This window comes from Botrytis porri (genome assembly GCF_014898465.1).
Source record: "Botrytis porri strain MUCL 3234 chromosome Unknown BPOR_009, whole genome shotgun sequence".
NCBI lineage: Eukaryota > Fungi > Ascomycota > Leotiomycetes > Helotiales > Sclerotiniaceae > Botrytis > Botrytis porri.
The window spans coordinates 1,521,440-1,536,569 of record NW_024066083.1 but is presented as its reverse complement, the minus strand read 5'-3'; the positions used below and the strand labels follow the sequence as shown (position 1 = coordinate 1,536,569).

The 15,130-nt window shown below is 42.7% G+C and overlaps 6 protein-coding genes across 6 annotated transcripts; all 6 read left to right on the top strand.

The window, feature by feature from the left end:
• Window positions 1-29: 29 nt before the first annotated feature.
• On the top strand, window positions 30-923 carry EAF01_007268 (uncharacterized protein; the record flags this gene model as incomplete). The annotated part of the gene is made up of 3 exons (XM_038915523.1): window positions 30-329; window positions 386-572; window positions 628-923. The coding sequence occupies 3 exons, from the start codon at window positions 30-32 to the stop codon at window positions 921-923; spliced, it is 783 nt and encodes a 260-aa protein (XP_038769161.1).
• Window positions 924-2,207: 1,284 nt separating this feature from the next.
• Window positions 2,208-4,089, top strand: EAF01_007267 (uncharacterized protein; the record flags this gene model as incomplete). Its single annotated transcript, XM_038915522.1, has 2 exons — window positions 2,208-3,504; window positions 3,686-4,089. 2 exons carry the CDS (start codon window positions 2,208-2,210, stop codon window positions 4,087-4,089), a joined length of 1,701 nt encoding a protein of 566 aa, XP_038769160.1.
• Window positions 4,090-5,003: 914 nt separating this feature from the next.
• Window positions 5,004-7,332, top strand: EAF01_007266 (uncharacterized protein; the record flags this gene model as incomplete). The annotated part of the gene is made up of 4 exons (XM_038915521.1): window positions 5,004-5,628; window positions 5,679-5,806; window positions 6,091-6,467; window positions 6,573-7,332. The coding sequence occupies 4 exons, from the start codon at window positions 5,004-5,006 to the stop codon at window positions 7,330-7,332; spliced, it is 1,890 nt and encodes a 629-aa protein (XP_038769159.1).
• Window positions 7,333-8,096: 764 nt separating this feature from the next.
• On the top strand, window positions 8,097-9,427 carry EAF01_007265 (uncharacterized protein; the record flags this gene model as incomplete). The annotated part of the gene is made up of 3 exons (XM_038915520.1): window positions 8,097-8,156; window positions 8,213-8,742; window positions 8,806-9,427. 3 exons carry the CDS (start codon window positions 8,097-8,099, stop codon window positions 9,425-9,427), a joined length of 1,212 nt encoding a protein of 403 aa, XP_038769158.1.
• Window positions 9,428-12,037: 2,610 nt separating this feature from the next.
• EAF01_007264 (uncharacterized protein) lies at window positions 12,038-12,600 on the top strand (the record flags this gene model as incomplete). Its single annotated transcript, XM_038915519.1, has 2 exons — window positions 12,038-12,466; window positions 12,508-12,600. The coding sequence occupies 2 exons, from the start codon at window positions 12,038-12,040 to the stop codon at window positions 12,598-12,600; spliced, it is 522 nt and encodes a 173-aa protein (XP_038769157.1).
• A 311-nt stretch (window positions 12,601-12,911) lies between these two features.
• EAF01_007263 (uncharacterized protein) lies at window positions 12,912-14,875 on the top strand (the record flags this gene model as incomplete). The annotated part of the gene is made up of 6 exons (XM_038915518.1): window positions 12,912-12,984; window positions 13,234-13,245; window positions 13,754-14,232; window positions 14,278-14,403; window positions 14,503-14,612; window positions 14,668-14,875. 6 exons carry the CDS (start codon window positions 12,912-12,914, stop codon window positions 14,873-14,875), a joined length of 1,008 nt encoding a protein of 335 aa, XP_038769156.1.
• Window positions 14,876-15,130: the final 255 nt, after the last annotated feature.

Sequence of the window (15,130 nt, the reverse complement as noted above, 5' to 3'; positions counted from 1 at the left end):
CAAGATATCACGTCGAGAAACTTTTCATAATGACTAAATTTCGTCCCTGTATAGACTTGCATTCAGGTCAGGTGAAGCAGATTGTAGGCGGCACATTAACAACTGCTTCATCTGACTTGAAGACCAACTACGTATCGAAATTACCGGCTGGTCATTTCGCAAAATTGTACAAGGACAATGATCTCACCGGTGCTCATGTTATTATGCTTGGTCCTGGCAATGAGGAGGCTGCAAAACAAGCTGTAGGAGAGTGGAAGAATGGTCTTCAAGTTGGAGGTGGTATCACGGATGAAAATGCTAAGCAGTGGATTGAATGGGGTGCTGAGAGGGTATGTTTATATCGTGTTGCTAGTGGTGGAAGGATCGATATTGATTGGAATGGTAGGTCATCATTACTTCTTTCCTATTTCCTAATGGGAAGTTCTCCCAAGAACGACTAGATTCCGTATTGGAATCTCTTGGTGGTGATAAAGAAAAACTTGTCATTGATCTGAGTTGTCGAAGGAGAGATGATACTTGGTTTGTGGCTATGAACAAATGGCAAACCATTACAGATATGGAGGTGAATGAGGGTGAGTATCGCATTTCTTTCCTCTCTTCATCATTGAAAACTCATATATCTTTTAGCATCTATCAAATCCTTAGAGCCATACTGCTCCGAGTTCTTAATCCATGCAGCGGACAATGAGGGGTTGCAAAAAGGTATCGATGAACAACTCGTCGAGAAACTAGCACAATGGTGTAGTATCCCGGTCACTTATGCTGGTGGCGGAAGAAATCTCCAAGATCTTGATAACGTCAAGAGACTTAGTGATGGAAAGGTTGATCTCACAATAGGAAGTGCTCTGGATGTTTTCGGAGGTTCCGGGGTCACATTGGATGAATGTGTGCAATGGAATCAGAAGCAAGTTGCTTCGTCATAAAATGCATAAATGCAGATGCGAATCCAAATGCCAATGCAAAATGGGGTGTCCCAATATCTTTTTACCATTGTGTCCCGAGTACAAGCTGGACACATATCGTCAGATTCGTCACCCATTCTTGCATGTGCGGGATGGTCTTTCGCTTCTCCTTCCTAACTTTGTGATCTACCTAAACTTCGTGATGTTTACCACTTTTGACCCGTTATATTGCATCGTCTTCCACTTGATTCTCTGCATAAATGACCCAGAACGTTCGCTTATGCGATTTAATCTTGCTAACTGCATTTCTTACGTTTGGCTCATTCACAGAACTTTTTTTGCTGCATGAGGGGTGTGGGGAATCACACCGCGATTCTTCAATATCATTTGGCCGCCTTAGGATTGAACCACGCGAGCCACGGAACGTACAGCATTTAGCCCCACCACCAGCAGATGCCCAGCTTATCGAATTCGTTCGTCGCAGGATAATCCGTCCCCTCCCAGCCCTTTCCTTCCAACTTTCCCTCCATTTTTCCAGCTTACTGCTTCTCTTTTCCCACAAATCGCCAAGTTCTAAACGTCGCGGGTGTGAAAATAATGAGGCTCCAATCGTCGATGGTCCGATTCAGCTCGAGGCCTGAGAAGAACCCGTTAGCACCATTACCACCTTTGACATGCATCGGAGTATGTCGAAATATCTGTTGGCCCAGCGGTTGCGAAAGAATCTGGTCGATCGTATCCACCGCCTCGTTTTTAACCACGAATGAGATGAAACACGTGGCATCGCAACAGTAGGTACATGAAACCTTGAAACTTTACCTAGAGAAGTGAAGTGTTTCTTTATCGCCCAATACACCCTCAAACTGCTTGCTGCTTTGTTGTCGGGTCGGCTTTGGTGACCAAGTTTTTTTTTGTGATGACTCTATGACTGACTGTACCGTTCGTACCTGCATTATTTTTATACATGTACTTTGGGTTCCGCAGATTGATTCTTCTCTTCACAACCCACCCCCATCCATCATCATTCTGCGATTCATTTCGTAGATAACTTATTTATCTTCCAACTTTTCAAGTCATTTAGTTGTTTCTTGAATTTTTTCTTTCTTTTTTTCTACACCGGTTTTTCCACACATCTAGTTTCGGTCACAGCTTCCATATTTGATCCAACCTCGCACACAACACCAAACCAATTGTGGGAGCATTGTTGTTGATCTTGTCTAGAATTTCCTCATTTTATTATTAAATATTTCAATCTTTAAATAAAAATATCACGACACTCTTTTTCGTACAGTATACCAATTCACCATGTCAGAATCTGGATATTTTAACATGGTCGAACCCACCTCATCAGCTCCCGAATATGACCTGATGGAAGACTCTGGAGTTGTCTTCGAGGATGAAGATAATTACCCAGACGAAACTCCTGGAGAACGTCTCGGCGCTATCTTCGAAGATGACGAAAACACTCATGATGAGACTGGAATTGTCTTCGAGGAGGAAGAGCACACTCCAGAAGTAACGCCAGAAGACCGTCTCGCAGTGAAAAAATTAGATCTCAAGAAGTGTGCTGAAGACATGGTTTCTGAGCATTCGGAAGCTGTGGCTCTTGCTGCATTGGCAAAGAAAATCGAATCAGGACTCAAGGAAGTCAACTCAAAGTTACTAGAGAAGAATGAAATTGTCCAATACTTCATCAAGAGAAATGGACAATTATCAACTGAGATTCGGGAAGAAGAGACCAACATCAAATTCTTCAATTTGGAGTCATCACTTGGTATGAAGACACTGGAATGCGAGCAATTGTCTGAGGAGAATCAAAAATTGGCAGAGAAAGTCAGACTTTACGAAGAAGCCGTGAACCATAAGGGCAAAATCGATGTTGGTGCCTTGCTAGTCGAAAACTCTGAATTGAAGCGCAAGCTTGAAAATACAAGTCACCCAGATTTCGACTATGGTGCACCTCCACACGAAGAACTCCAAAGTGAAACCACCTTTGTTAATCCTGAAGGTCAAGTTTCAGAGTGGAAAGAAAATCCTAAGATCCAAGAATACATCGCCGAAACTGTTCGCTCTGCTCTCAGCCAACAGCGAAAATCGATGAAGCACCTCTTCTTTGTCGGTCAACGCGTCCGTAACCGTTTCCTCGAGAGGAACTCTGCATACGATCCAAAAGCCAAGGAACGCAACGCTATCTACGAATTGGGCAATTCAAGCGTTTACAATGGACGTCCTATTACCGATGCCACTCTCTTCTCCCATGTCCCGGGTATTGCATTCGAGAAACGTACAGATGAGGAAACTTTCAAGGAGTTGTACTGGGCAAGCTGGCAAACAGTCCTTCGTCTCCAAGATTGCGCCGAATTTATTGAAATGCTCCGCTGGCATTCATCTGTCAAGGCGTGGCGCAAATCAGACTACATGGAAACCGAGTTCTTCAAAACCTGGACCAAGAACATCGATACAACATTCGAGGACATGGATCTCGACGCCGTGCGCGAATATTGCGGAAACATTACCCGTAAGAAGCTCAAGGCATGTTATCTCGATGAGAAAAGAAGAAACATGAAGGTTAGGCGAAGCGTGGGATTGGGATCAGGCAATGGTAAGTCTGATTATCTTCCTTGTGCTTGTGATTGTGGAGAACAGCTTCAGGTTCCACTTGAAACTATTGTTGCGAAAGTAGCAAAGTCCACTCGGGTATCGAGATTGCCGTTCGGCAGAAGAGATACTGTATCATAAAATATTTTTAAAGATGTCATGTTATATACTGAATGTGCGAAAAGTCGGTGTGTTTTTTGGAAACGGGATGGAATCTTTTGAAGGCGGGATGGGGATGAAGATGGAAGGAGGCATCGTGAAGAGTGTGATGAGGTGGGCTATGTTGGCGTTGATTATGCTTTGTCAATTCATGCTCTGGATAGTGTGGTGGGTGGAGCAAAATGATTGGATTAGTTCCGGCTTGGAAGATTTGCTGGACGTGGATTTCGAGATTGATCTCGAATGGTGTGGAATGGGAACATTGGATGTGGAGATGGAGGATGTGTTGGTGTGTGTGAGGACTGGGTTGATGTTGGGGTGGTTGGCGGGTGAGTGTGCAACGCTTACTGCACAGCGACGGGGTTGGAATTGGAACTGGAATTCCTCACGCGTTGAAAGCTCCTTACGCAGTCTGTGCTTGTGGAAATGAGGGGGAAAAATAGTGTTGGCGTGAACAGTGAGAGAGTTCGCTGGCTTGAAGGCATGACGCATGATGAAGCATCAATTTGAAACATGGAAACAAGGATGAGATGGGATATGGATATGCACGGATTTACGAGATTTATGATAACGAATTTGGCTACACGAAACTTATATTAGACGGACCGAACAGATACACCTGCATAACGCTTGCATACGAATCTCCTTTAGAAAGCAACAGAAAATACCCGATGGACTAGGAGTTTTAGTTCTCTTTTATATCTAGTTTGATGACACTGAAGATTGGACGGTTAAGATAAATGATATTGACATTTGAGTCCAGAGATAAATGAGTGCTTGGTGATTTGTTCGGAATTGGAGACTTCTATGTGCTTTCAATATAGTTACCGAGAGTCAAAAATGTGATTGTGAACTACAAATCTAATGATATAAGGGTGCGTATTTTGGATATACAGCTTGGAGTGGAAACAACACTGGACAGTGTTCAAGAAACCAGGAGAGGATTCAGCACAGGTGCATCTGCCATTTAAGTGGACTCAGCAGGTAAATCATGTGATCGAGAGCAGTCATGTTGATGACCTTCCACTGTCAAGCACACTTACATCATTGCAGGATTCTGATATCACAAATGCGAATCCGCAGAATGTATAAGATTAATATTCAGCCATTGATGTTGACGAATTCGTCGTCAAAATCATTACTGTCATTCATATTTTTTCACATGAGCTCACGAGATGACAGCCACCGCCAACATTCTTGAATTTCAAACTTCGCTTCAGCAAGTGAAGTTTGATAATCCATTTAGCTTAGCATACTTTTACTTTCGGAGTACGTACTGGCAGCCTTGCGAAAATATATTTTTCCCACTCCCCGACTTTATCTTCATTTTAACCCCCTTACAACATGGATCAAGGCGAGCTTTTCAGAACGCGAAGCACCATGTCGTGGTCACCCCTTAATGACGGCGGTAGATGGGGGAGTGGAGATTCCTGTTCTTCATCTTCTAATCGACAAGCTTCAGGTATAGAGTTCAAAGACAATGACTGGGACGACCAAGGCGATTTCATATCATCTCTCCATAATTACCAATTTCCAGTTCCAACAAATGCAGTTAAGGAGAAACCGGCCACAAAGAAACCCAAATTACTTAGCTTGAGAGAAGAAGTCAAAGCCAAAGAAGAGAAGATTCTCATTGATACAGAGGCCTTCGAGCACACAAAATCGGAACTGAATAAAGCGGGCGCTCAATTGGTGGAGGAGAAGGCGTTGTTGATAGCTGCAAAAAGTGCGCACGATACACTTGTTGAAGAAATTCGGTCGCAGAATAAATATCTCGAAGCAATTCGGCAAGCCAAACATTATCAGCAGCGACAACGGACATGGGAGCAAAGTTTGGTCAGAGAAAATAGGAGGTTAAAGGAGGAAGTTGGGTCTCTCAGGCAACTCGCAAAGGACCATTGTGATTACTTTAAAAGCGAGGTTGAAAAGCTGAAAGAAGATCACAAATTAAAGAACGACGCCCTGGAGTGTAAGATATACAGACTTGAGTCGTATTGGGAGAATCATAACTGGGAGAAGATTTGAAAGTCAAGGAACACGTTGCTGCTGCTGTGAAGGAGGCCGTGGATAAAGCATTGAGCAGTCAGAGCACAGAGTTCGACATTGTTGGTCTAGAAATGCGAACTACTTTCCTTGAAAGTCATCGGGTTCGTAGAGACAGTTATTTTGCTTCTACCCAAGCACTTGTTTCGTATGATCCTAAATCGACTCAGAGTTTTATGTTCTTGCCGACATGAATTCATACCTTGACGCTCATATACCAGGATATCATACCGACGGCGAAACATTTACTCGTGTATATGGTATCAAATGGACTACTGCCAAAAGATTTGAGAACTCTTCTATGTTTGCAGATTTGGTGAACCAATACGCTTTAGCAAAGAGCCACCGTCCGCAAAAATTTGAATCCACGACCTTCTTCAAGATTTAGTCGCGCATTGGTGTCTCTTTCGATGAGACGGACTTTGAAGAAGTTGCTGCATGGCTGAAAAACGCTCGAAAAATGTTCAAGACGACTGTCGATTTGAATCTTGCCCTTGATGAGATCGAAAGAACGCATAATAGTGATAGTACTCAAACCTACGACAGAGCGACAAGGCGGCGTGAATCGGATCGCATGATACTCAAGGAAATACTGAAGAAGAAAGAGTTCTGTGCCACATTACGCGCGCTTCCACAACAAGCTGGCTTTGCAATCCGAAGTCGTCATTTAGAATGGCCGAAGAGTCCGCAAGGAAGGGATATGACTATCATTGAGAAGGGAGGCGAGGTCGCACATTATGCTGACGCTCTACTCGACGCTGTAATGTTTGTACCTGAGCTGTTTGATAACAAGTGCGGAACGTCTCATGATGACGAGCTATACAAACAAACTTAACACCATTCTCCAATCGAGATTATTTCAATGGCTAGCTATGATTGCTTCAAGCCATTGATCAAAGTGATTAACTGGTTCGCTCACATCAAACAATGGCGCACCAATCGAGGTTATCTCAAGACGGATTTCGTTACAGAGGGTGGGAAACTTGGCATATATCCGTTCACAAATTACAAGGCTGATTGGCTGAAATTACCTGAGTGGGACTCTATCTTCCGGGAACTAGAAAGCCTGTACCCAAAGGAGGAAAATATGAACAAGATAAAATCTCAACGAGTCGATCAACCTACTTTCTTAGAAGTCGACCAAATTCGACTTGGTGAAGAGGATTCTTCAAGCAAGGAAACTCATTCAGCGGAGTCTCCCATCATGAAAAAGAGTCCAACAGAAGAAAGCTCGAAGCCTGGTATGAGTCGAACTCGATATTTTAAGAATTTATTTGTTACTCCTCCCCATAGGAATTCTGGTCTCCCTCTCCAGCCGGTTCCTCTTGATTGGAATAGAGTTGAATCGGTATCCAGCGTCAAATTATCGCCTGATGAAAGTCAGAACCCGATAGATGATGGTTGGGGACCGTGTACCGTAACTACCAAAGAAAGTTCGCTTGAGGATATGCGGGGTGCTAGTCCTGCTGCTCTTCCTGTTCTATATCCAAATCCAATGCGTGAAGACTGGAACAGGACAATTAGAGGTTGGAGAGGTAGGACGGCTAGAGGAGGGAGGACAACTAGAGGTAGGGTATCTAGAGGAGGCAGAGGAACTAGAACCAGCGTATGTAGAAATGATCTACCTTAAGAAGATTTAGAGGCGAATGCATCAAAGCAGCAGGTATTAGATGAAAATCGCATTAGCTCTTGGGAAGCGTCGGACCCCAGTGGATGGTCTTAGATTTGTATCAAACAGGAATAGAGTTAAGCATTGTATTACAATTTTGCTTGTCTTAAGCTGTCACAGAACAGTATAGTTAGATCACAGACAAGAAACAAAACACTCGATACATAAACATGATTCAGAGTTATTGCTGTAGCTTGCTTGTTGACGATTTGCAAACAGACTTTGATCGTTTGGTGAGACTGATAACGTGTGCAAACGATCTCCTAACATACCCCTCTCCCACCTATAAAAGGATCTCTTCCTCTGTCCAGCCTGCGGTGCACAGCTCGCACATTTATCCTAAAGTGAACCAAGTTAACACTCAGCCAGTTTCAAAATGAAGTCTTTCAAGTTCAAATCGACATGTTCCATGCCATCGAGATATCAGATATGGCAACTACTTCACTCTCCACATATATCACTTCTTAATCCGGCATAAAATTTCTCCGCCACTTTTCTTTTGTTGTCGCTTTCACGAATTACATAACGATAAATTGTTTGATAGTGACTTTGGCTCAATTGATGTTTAGCGGCGGACGATATTCTTAAAGACTGTGCTTTTGTTTGGTTTCTCAATTTGAATCGCCCTTTGGTCTTTGCACATTCGGGGTTGTTGGGAGATTTGCGAGACGCTATTGTACCCCATTTTCGCGAGCAAGAGAACAAACAGTCTTCAAACTTTCCAAATGAGCTCGCGTTTGGAACATCAGAAGATGGAAGGAAACAATCTCTTACCCGCGTTGAAGGTATGGCTCAACTTTTGGTCCTACCATGGCCTCTTGTATGACTTATAGTTTTTTAGGCTCGTACAGTCGATCTGGAGAAGAAGCTCGAGGAGAAAGATGAACTTTTGAAAGTCGCCAACAGCAAAGCTGAGGAGCTCCGGGAGACTGTATCAGTACAAAAACAAACCATCAACGAACAAAACAGCACCATCTCATCGATTCAAAATCTTGAAGCTTGGCATGAAGGTGTTTGCGAAGCGGCAGGTCTTCAATTTAATTGGCAAGAAGGATACAAGAAGCTATGGTCAGCTTATTCAAATCAAGCTAAGGAGCTCGAGGCTTTCAAGCAGGCTGATATTTTGGAGGGCGCTTCCAATCAGTTTGCTGATCTCAGAAAAACTATGTCAGCTCAATATCAAATCATAACACAGAAAGATGAACTTATTGCGGAAATGAATCTTACTTCAAGAGACAAAGATTTGACTATAACAGAGAAAGACTTGCTGATTTCAAGTGCGGATCCCAATACCTTTCCCCTTTATGCGGATATCAACATTGCTCATCTCAGCGGGCTTGTGTCTAGAAAGGATAAAGTCTATGCAAGTAGGTCATTCAGTAGACTATTGTGTTTCTTCGACTAATGGCCTGCAAACATCAATCTCTTTTCCAGTGTCAAGGAGGTGCAAGTGGATATCATGGGAAGGACGATCAATGATCGTGTCATCAGTTTTTTGACTGGCCAGCTCATTCTTTTTTCCGAAAAGTACGATCGTGTCAACGCTGTATGTCAGCATCAGATGATTACGGATTCACTCAAGAAGCCGCTCTACGAGATAGGACTGAAGGTTCGAGCTCGCGAGATGAGGAACGCTATCGCTTCCAGAACTAGTTCCATCCCTAGAGAGAAAATCACAAGTCCTGGAAACCACGCTGCACATGGTGCAGATGCATTCGCAGATGCTCAGATGTTTCTTGAGACTGACTCCAAGACTGACGTTGGTCGTGTAATTTCTGGTAAGCGGGAGCAATTAGAGTTTACATACCTTGTACCGCCAGAAACGGTTCATAAGTTTGGGAGTGTATGGAATGACTCATATTTTCCCAAATTCATACAGCTCTTAGATCTTTATCAAGACTTGAAGATATGGCGTAATGAGGGGATCGGAAGTCTAGAATCTGCCATCCGGAGATACCATATTAAACGCCTTGTCAATAGAGTCTATTCTTTGAAAGAACTTCACAATGCGGAGTTATTTGATGAAGACAAAGCAGCAATTAAGAAATTCAACTAGCTATGGGATACCTCTCGAGAGCTTCGGGATAAGCACAGGAAGTTTCGTCGTGAAAACAACTCTTTTTTTCGTAAAGAGTCACATAGAAGCTTGGAAGAAACATCTCGTGGTACCAATGCACTTCGCTCCGCGACTCTTGATACATCCTCTTCCATTATTCGAAGAGATTCGAGGAGAAGTTTGAAATGAGTACAGATCCTTCTATAGCGCGTTAAGAATCTGGTATTGTAGGACATGGTTACAGCCGGCCGTTATTCATGAAGGTGTTATTCTTCACTAGTGCTTTTATTTCACCATGTACATTTTCAGCTCCCTGATGTTCAATATGAAGTGGAAATTGTGAAATCGCGATTTTTCACTTACGATACTTCATTCAAGGGACACTTAGAGTAATATGATGGCTTGAGTCTTATTCGCGAAAGGGTCAAGCGAGATTAAGAGGAGCATGGTGGCTCTCGGTCGTCAATGTAACACTAGATGAGAATAAATAAGCTAGCTCTTCAATTCATATTCTCTCTCCTCAACATTAAACCCCTTTTTCGAGCGTAAAACTTCGACACTTTCCACATTGCTTTCGTCTTCCCATCTCGTCTGACCATTAATCTTTTTCCCAATCAAGAATTGCCAACTTCGTAAATTTTTAATCACAGCTAACGAATCAAGAAGCAAGGCTATACCCATTGCAGTGAGGCATGTTTTCGTTTCTGGATTTGAGATAATTCCCTCAAGGCTAATCAAATTCTTAGAGTGGCATAGCATCGATTATCTACAACGGAGGTTAGTAGAAAAGGAGATGGAGCTGGAGACCTGTATAGCACGTCATTCTCAGGAACATATCCCATTAAATTATAAGCACAGAACTGATATTAGGAACTCCAATAGGTCACAAACCTCATGGCAGAGAAACATCGAAAGCTTACGGAAGGACTGGCCCCTTGCAGATCAAGATGTTACAATTGTGTTTATCAATTCACAAGTTTTCTACATGCTATATCTCTTTCTCAAATTTCCACGAGAAAGGATACTAATGCGTCTCAAACAGCTAGAAAAAGTCGGTACTATAACAGAGGTATGAAGATGACTAGTAAGGAATATGGAAGGAGTTAGGAGATGGCATAACTTCATGATAAAATGACTCGGTAATAGATTCCGGAAGCTATTACGTGGAACGAAATATTCAAAAGCACAAAATGTTGCGTCGAGAGATGACGGAGCCCGAATATATCAACATACAGCATCAGCCTTAAGAGCCAGGTCCGAATAATAGAGCTGGAATCTGAAGCGAGAATCAGCGCTTGCCGAAGGGAGACCATCGTACAATTTGGAAACGATACAGCACGCGATAACTGTGATACGCGTATACTCTTGATGCCGACCCCACAGCGTGATTCCGGAAGTTGCCCAGATTCTGCTTTTAGGAGCTACGTAGTATGATGAGATATATCTCTTCCCACCCGAGACTGCTCTCGGATTCGAACATGGTACCGTAAATGCTTGATATACAATGGATACCGGGAATATAGGGGAAATCTCAACATGATTCCGACTCTTTCAAGTCTGGGGATAGATATGATACAGACAACGATCTTCACCAAGGTGAGGCCTTGTCTAGAGAATGTTATAAGCTTTCGAGCGTTCGAAAACAACTTAAGAAACGGCATAAAAAATACCGCGCAAAAATAGTGCTCAACAACGAAGGCTCAAGAGAAGGCTTGCGATGATCACGAGAGGATGTAATGAAAATATACGGATTGTTTCATTGGAGATACCGTGATATATGGTAAACAATCTGCTTGGAAAGACAAGAACCTCTCACTCATTATTTGGTTTGCATGTATTCCTTTGAATCCTTAGCATTTGCTCCCAAGTATTGAGCGTACGTAGCAAACATAAGAACCGAATCTTCAAATAACTATAAGATCTTCTTCGTTGAAATATCATGGTTGATTGCGCCGAGTTCCCGACCTTAGATGTAAATTCACTCGTTGTTCCAATCCACGACTAGAACGGGTAAATCTTTTGGAGAAAAATTGAGAGAAATAATCGAAACTTTCTCAGATCGATGTCCTTTCGAGCTTCTCTTGTCGCCAACAACGCTGCAATTTGCCTTGTGATATCGACAGTCCTATAACCTTAACGAAATTCAAAACATGCCAAGATGGAGGAAGAAGAACTGTTTACGCTATTTGAGGTATAGTTTCAGATTATGTTTGTTTGACATAAGCTAATACCCTCCACTGTAGAGCATTACGGCTACCCTCCGATGCGAACTTGCGGCACAAAAGACGGAAAATGAAATCAACAGAAGCATCATCGATGGATTGCAACAGACAATTAGGGACAAAAATGCCAATATTAAAAGCCTCAAGGCAGTCATAAAGCATCAGCAACAAGCATCTATCAACAGAAATAACCCAACAGTCTCCCCTAATATCGATGGTTCCGCCGACTCTGACGGCTCCGATGATGACTCCGATAGTTCCAGTGACTCAGAGGATTCCTGCGACTCTGACATCTCTGACGACTGATACCGACTTGAGAAACCCCGAGCATGAAATAGAAATAAGAAACGAGGCAAAATGGCACACGTTGAGAGAGATCATAAAGAATATGCAACTGAAGCTTAATGATTTCAAAGAGCAGAAGGAAAGCATGAGTGCACTGTATCTGGTCGGTCTCTTGATACGTCGTCGATTGATGACTTCCAGCATACCAGGATCTATCCAGACTCCTTCAATCCCTAAGAAACATTTCAAATATCGTGACAATTCTTCTGCACATGGTCCAAACCCAGTTGCAGATGCACTTGCTGTTCTTCGTCCGTCCCTGTTCAAGTGCAGGGAAAGCTTTTCGGAACACTATAGGGACATTTATGGTATTGACCCTAGTGTCATCACTGCGAATTCATCATCTCGCAGTTTTGTTCAACTGGCAAAGATACATGGTAGCTTCAAACTTTATCTGCCTCTAGACTTGAAGTCTGAGAGGGACTGGAACTATGAGCAGCTGCAATATCGAGTGGCTTTGCTTATTTCTAAAGTATACCCGCGAAAAAAAAACTTGAGAATGATGTTGAGTAGGCTGCGGATGCTAAAGTATGCAAGGAGCTTGAAGAATTGGACGAGATCGTATTTTACGCGGACCAAAAAAAAATCTATCGGCGCCATAGATAAAGTGAAGAGGAAAATAATGGGTTTAAAAGCCCCACTGAAGATAAATTGGAGCTCCCTCAAAATCTATTTGGGTATCTGCTAGCTGGTGGGGTTTGGAGAGATTCATACTAAGGTATTAAGATAGAATTAGCATCCAATTTGCCTTAGCTTTTTGGTCAAACAATCCACATCATCCAATCACCCTTAAACCTGATAATGACTAGTCAAGTAGCATGCGATTAATGTTATATTGATAAAAACCTGACGGCTGCGTAGCAAATAGCTCTTAGCTTTTGGTCTGAGTATGTGGAAACATCCCAAAGTGTAATAAAATGACCCGGAACGATTCGTTACCCATGGCCAATTGGACAGAACAGTTCCGCCACGAAAATTCTATCCTTCAAGGTAGGAATTGAATCAGATTGACTTTCGCTAAGGTTCTCCCTCCATTGAGATCTCTGGTTCAGAATGTGACAATATTTACTCTTGGCATTTCCCCGCATGCTTTTAGCTTTTACCCCCTGAAAACCTCGCCTACTTGTGGCACAGTGATACACAACATTGATGAAAAGACAGAAGTTGAGAATTAGTCCGCTGAAGATTGAGCTTCAGTTATGTTGTTGCGAGTTCTGATTTCAAATATATATACTGTAGCCTATAAAATAGGTAAGTCGACCTTACTAGTGCATTGTTGCATGCTTCATTATGAATGTTTTGTTTAGCTGCCTTGTCGATCTCTGTTATCCATGATCCTTGACATCTATGTCTCCACCCCTCAAATTTGTTAAGTCTTTTAGTATATTGGAAAATCATTTGTTTCCACCAAATTCACTAATTGGGGAGAGTCACAAGCTCATCAAGCACCCGAGATTGCATGCTTTATAGAAGCAAAGGGGAAATCTCGGGGAAACATAACCCTGTATGACTACAACTGTATGCTCAGGAAATAGGAATTTCTGAGATAGATACTGAAAGAATCATATTCGAGTAACTTTGACACTTTTATCACCTCCTCTTGTTCAAGACTACCACACCAATTTTTGTTGCAATAATACAAACACAAATTTCCATCAATTTCTGAAACCTGCCTCTTTCACGCACACTATATGAAGTCTTCTTTTGACGCATTGACAGCCTCAATTCTACACTATTCAACAATCACTTCCAAATATAGCCCGTCTTCTCAGAAATTGCTACGATGTCGGCTTCGCAATCGTCTTCCCGAAAGACGGAGTCTCGGTCAATGACGACATTATCAACTTTAACGACATCCCCGAAGCAGACCGAAAAACTTCTCTGATAGATCTCGCACATGGGTTTTTTGACTTGAGTCTAGTCCCCGAGGACAGAAAAGAAGAAGTCTTTCGTAGGCTAGAGATAGCGTTCAATACAAAGGGGAGTACCATGGATGCATCCCCAACAAACGAAACCCCCAACACAACTGAGCTTCCTATAATCATGGATGTATTAGAGTCGTGCTCACCACAGTCGACTACGAGTGCTATCCCGTTCTCAATTGATCAAGGCAGAGATGAAATGACTTTGGTGGGGCATCAAAGACGTGGAACGAAAGTGATCCATGAAGTTCGTGATGTCGATGTTGAACCACTCTCTGCGCAGAAAAATCAGCATGTTGAGGAGAAGATCGAGCCAGTTAACAAGCCTATCTTAGATGATTCGAGGAAAAAATAATTAGAGATAGCTCGCAAAGAGTTGGCAGAAGCGGACGAGATTATCCAGAGACAGGACACCAAAACTGCCCAGCTACTTGAATGGAAGAACCAAAACAGCCTGCTTGTTGAGGATATGGAAAGGGATCATGCAGTATCTCTCCAGATAAAAGATATGGAGATCACCGACCTACAGGCTTTTCCATCGCAGATCTCGCATCTCTTGACAAAAAACACGAGCCACTAATCGAAGTTGCAGTCCAGATACCTGGCCGCAAGAAAGAGCTTCCCAAACCCCAAACCAGGCAATTATAGAAACTCACCCCTAATTGAGGAAGGCAATTCTGCTGCTCGTGGTGGAAGGTCAGTGTTTTTCATTGGTGCAAGACAATTGTAAACTCACTAATCAATCTAAAAGATGCTTAGCAGACTTGCAAAGAATGGAAATCAAGCCTGTGGATGGCGACTCAGACTGGTTTGAAAAGGGGTATTTCGTAACAATCAATGGTGTCCAAAGATTTAAAGGAATTTCAGCGGTTCGAAAGCTCCTATATATGCGATTCGACTTGCAAAATCTCGAATTCATCGATCAGCAGACTTTAAGCGAATCTGAGACTACTTTCTAGAGAATAAAGACACCGATCAACGAAAGTCTACCCGCAGAAGGCGAAACTGCTGAAGATGATACACATACCATGGAGGTGCTACTTTTCAAGGACGCAGTTGTCAAGACATTATTTGAGGAGGTTTTTAGCAAATGGGTCGCTGCAGTTGATAGGGATCAGACCACTCCCAGGGAGATCAGGAAAGATCCGTAAGTAGCCATACTTTTAATACTACTCTTCTGGTATGCTAACCCGACATAACAATAGCAAAGCGAT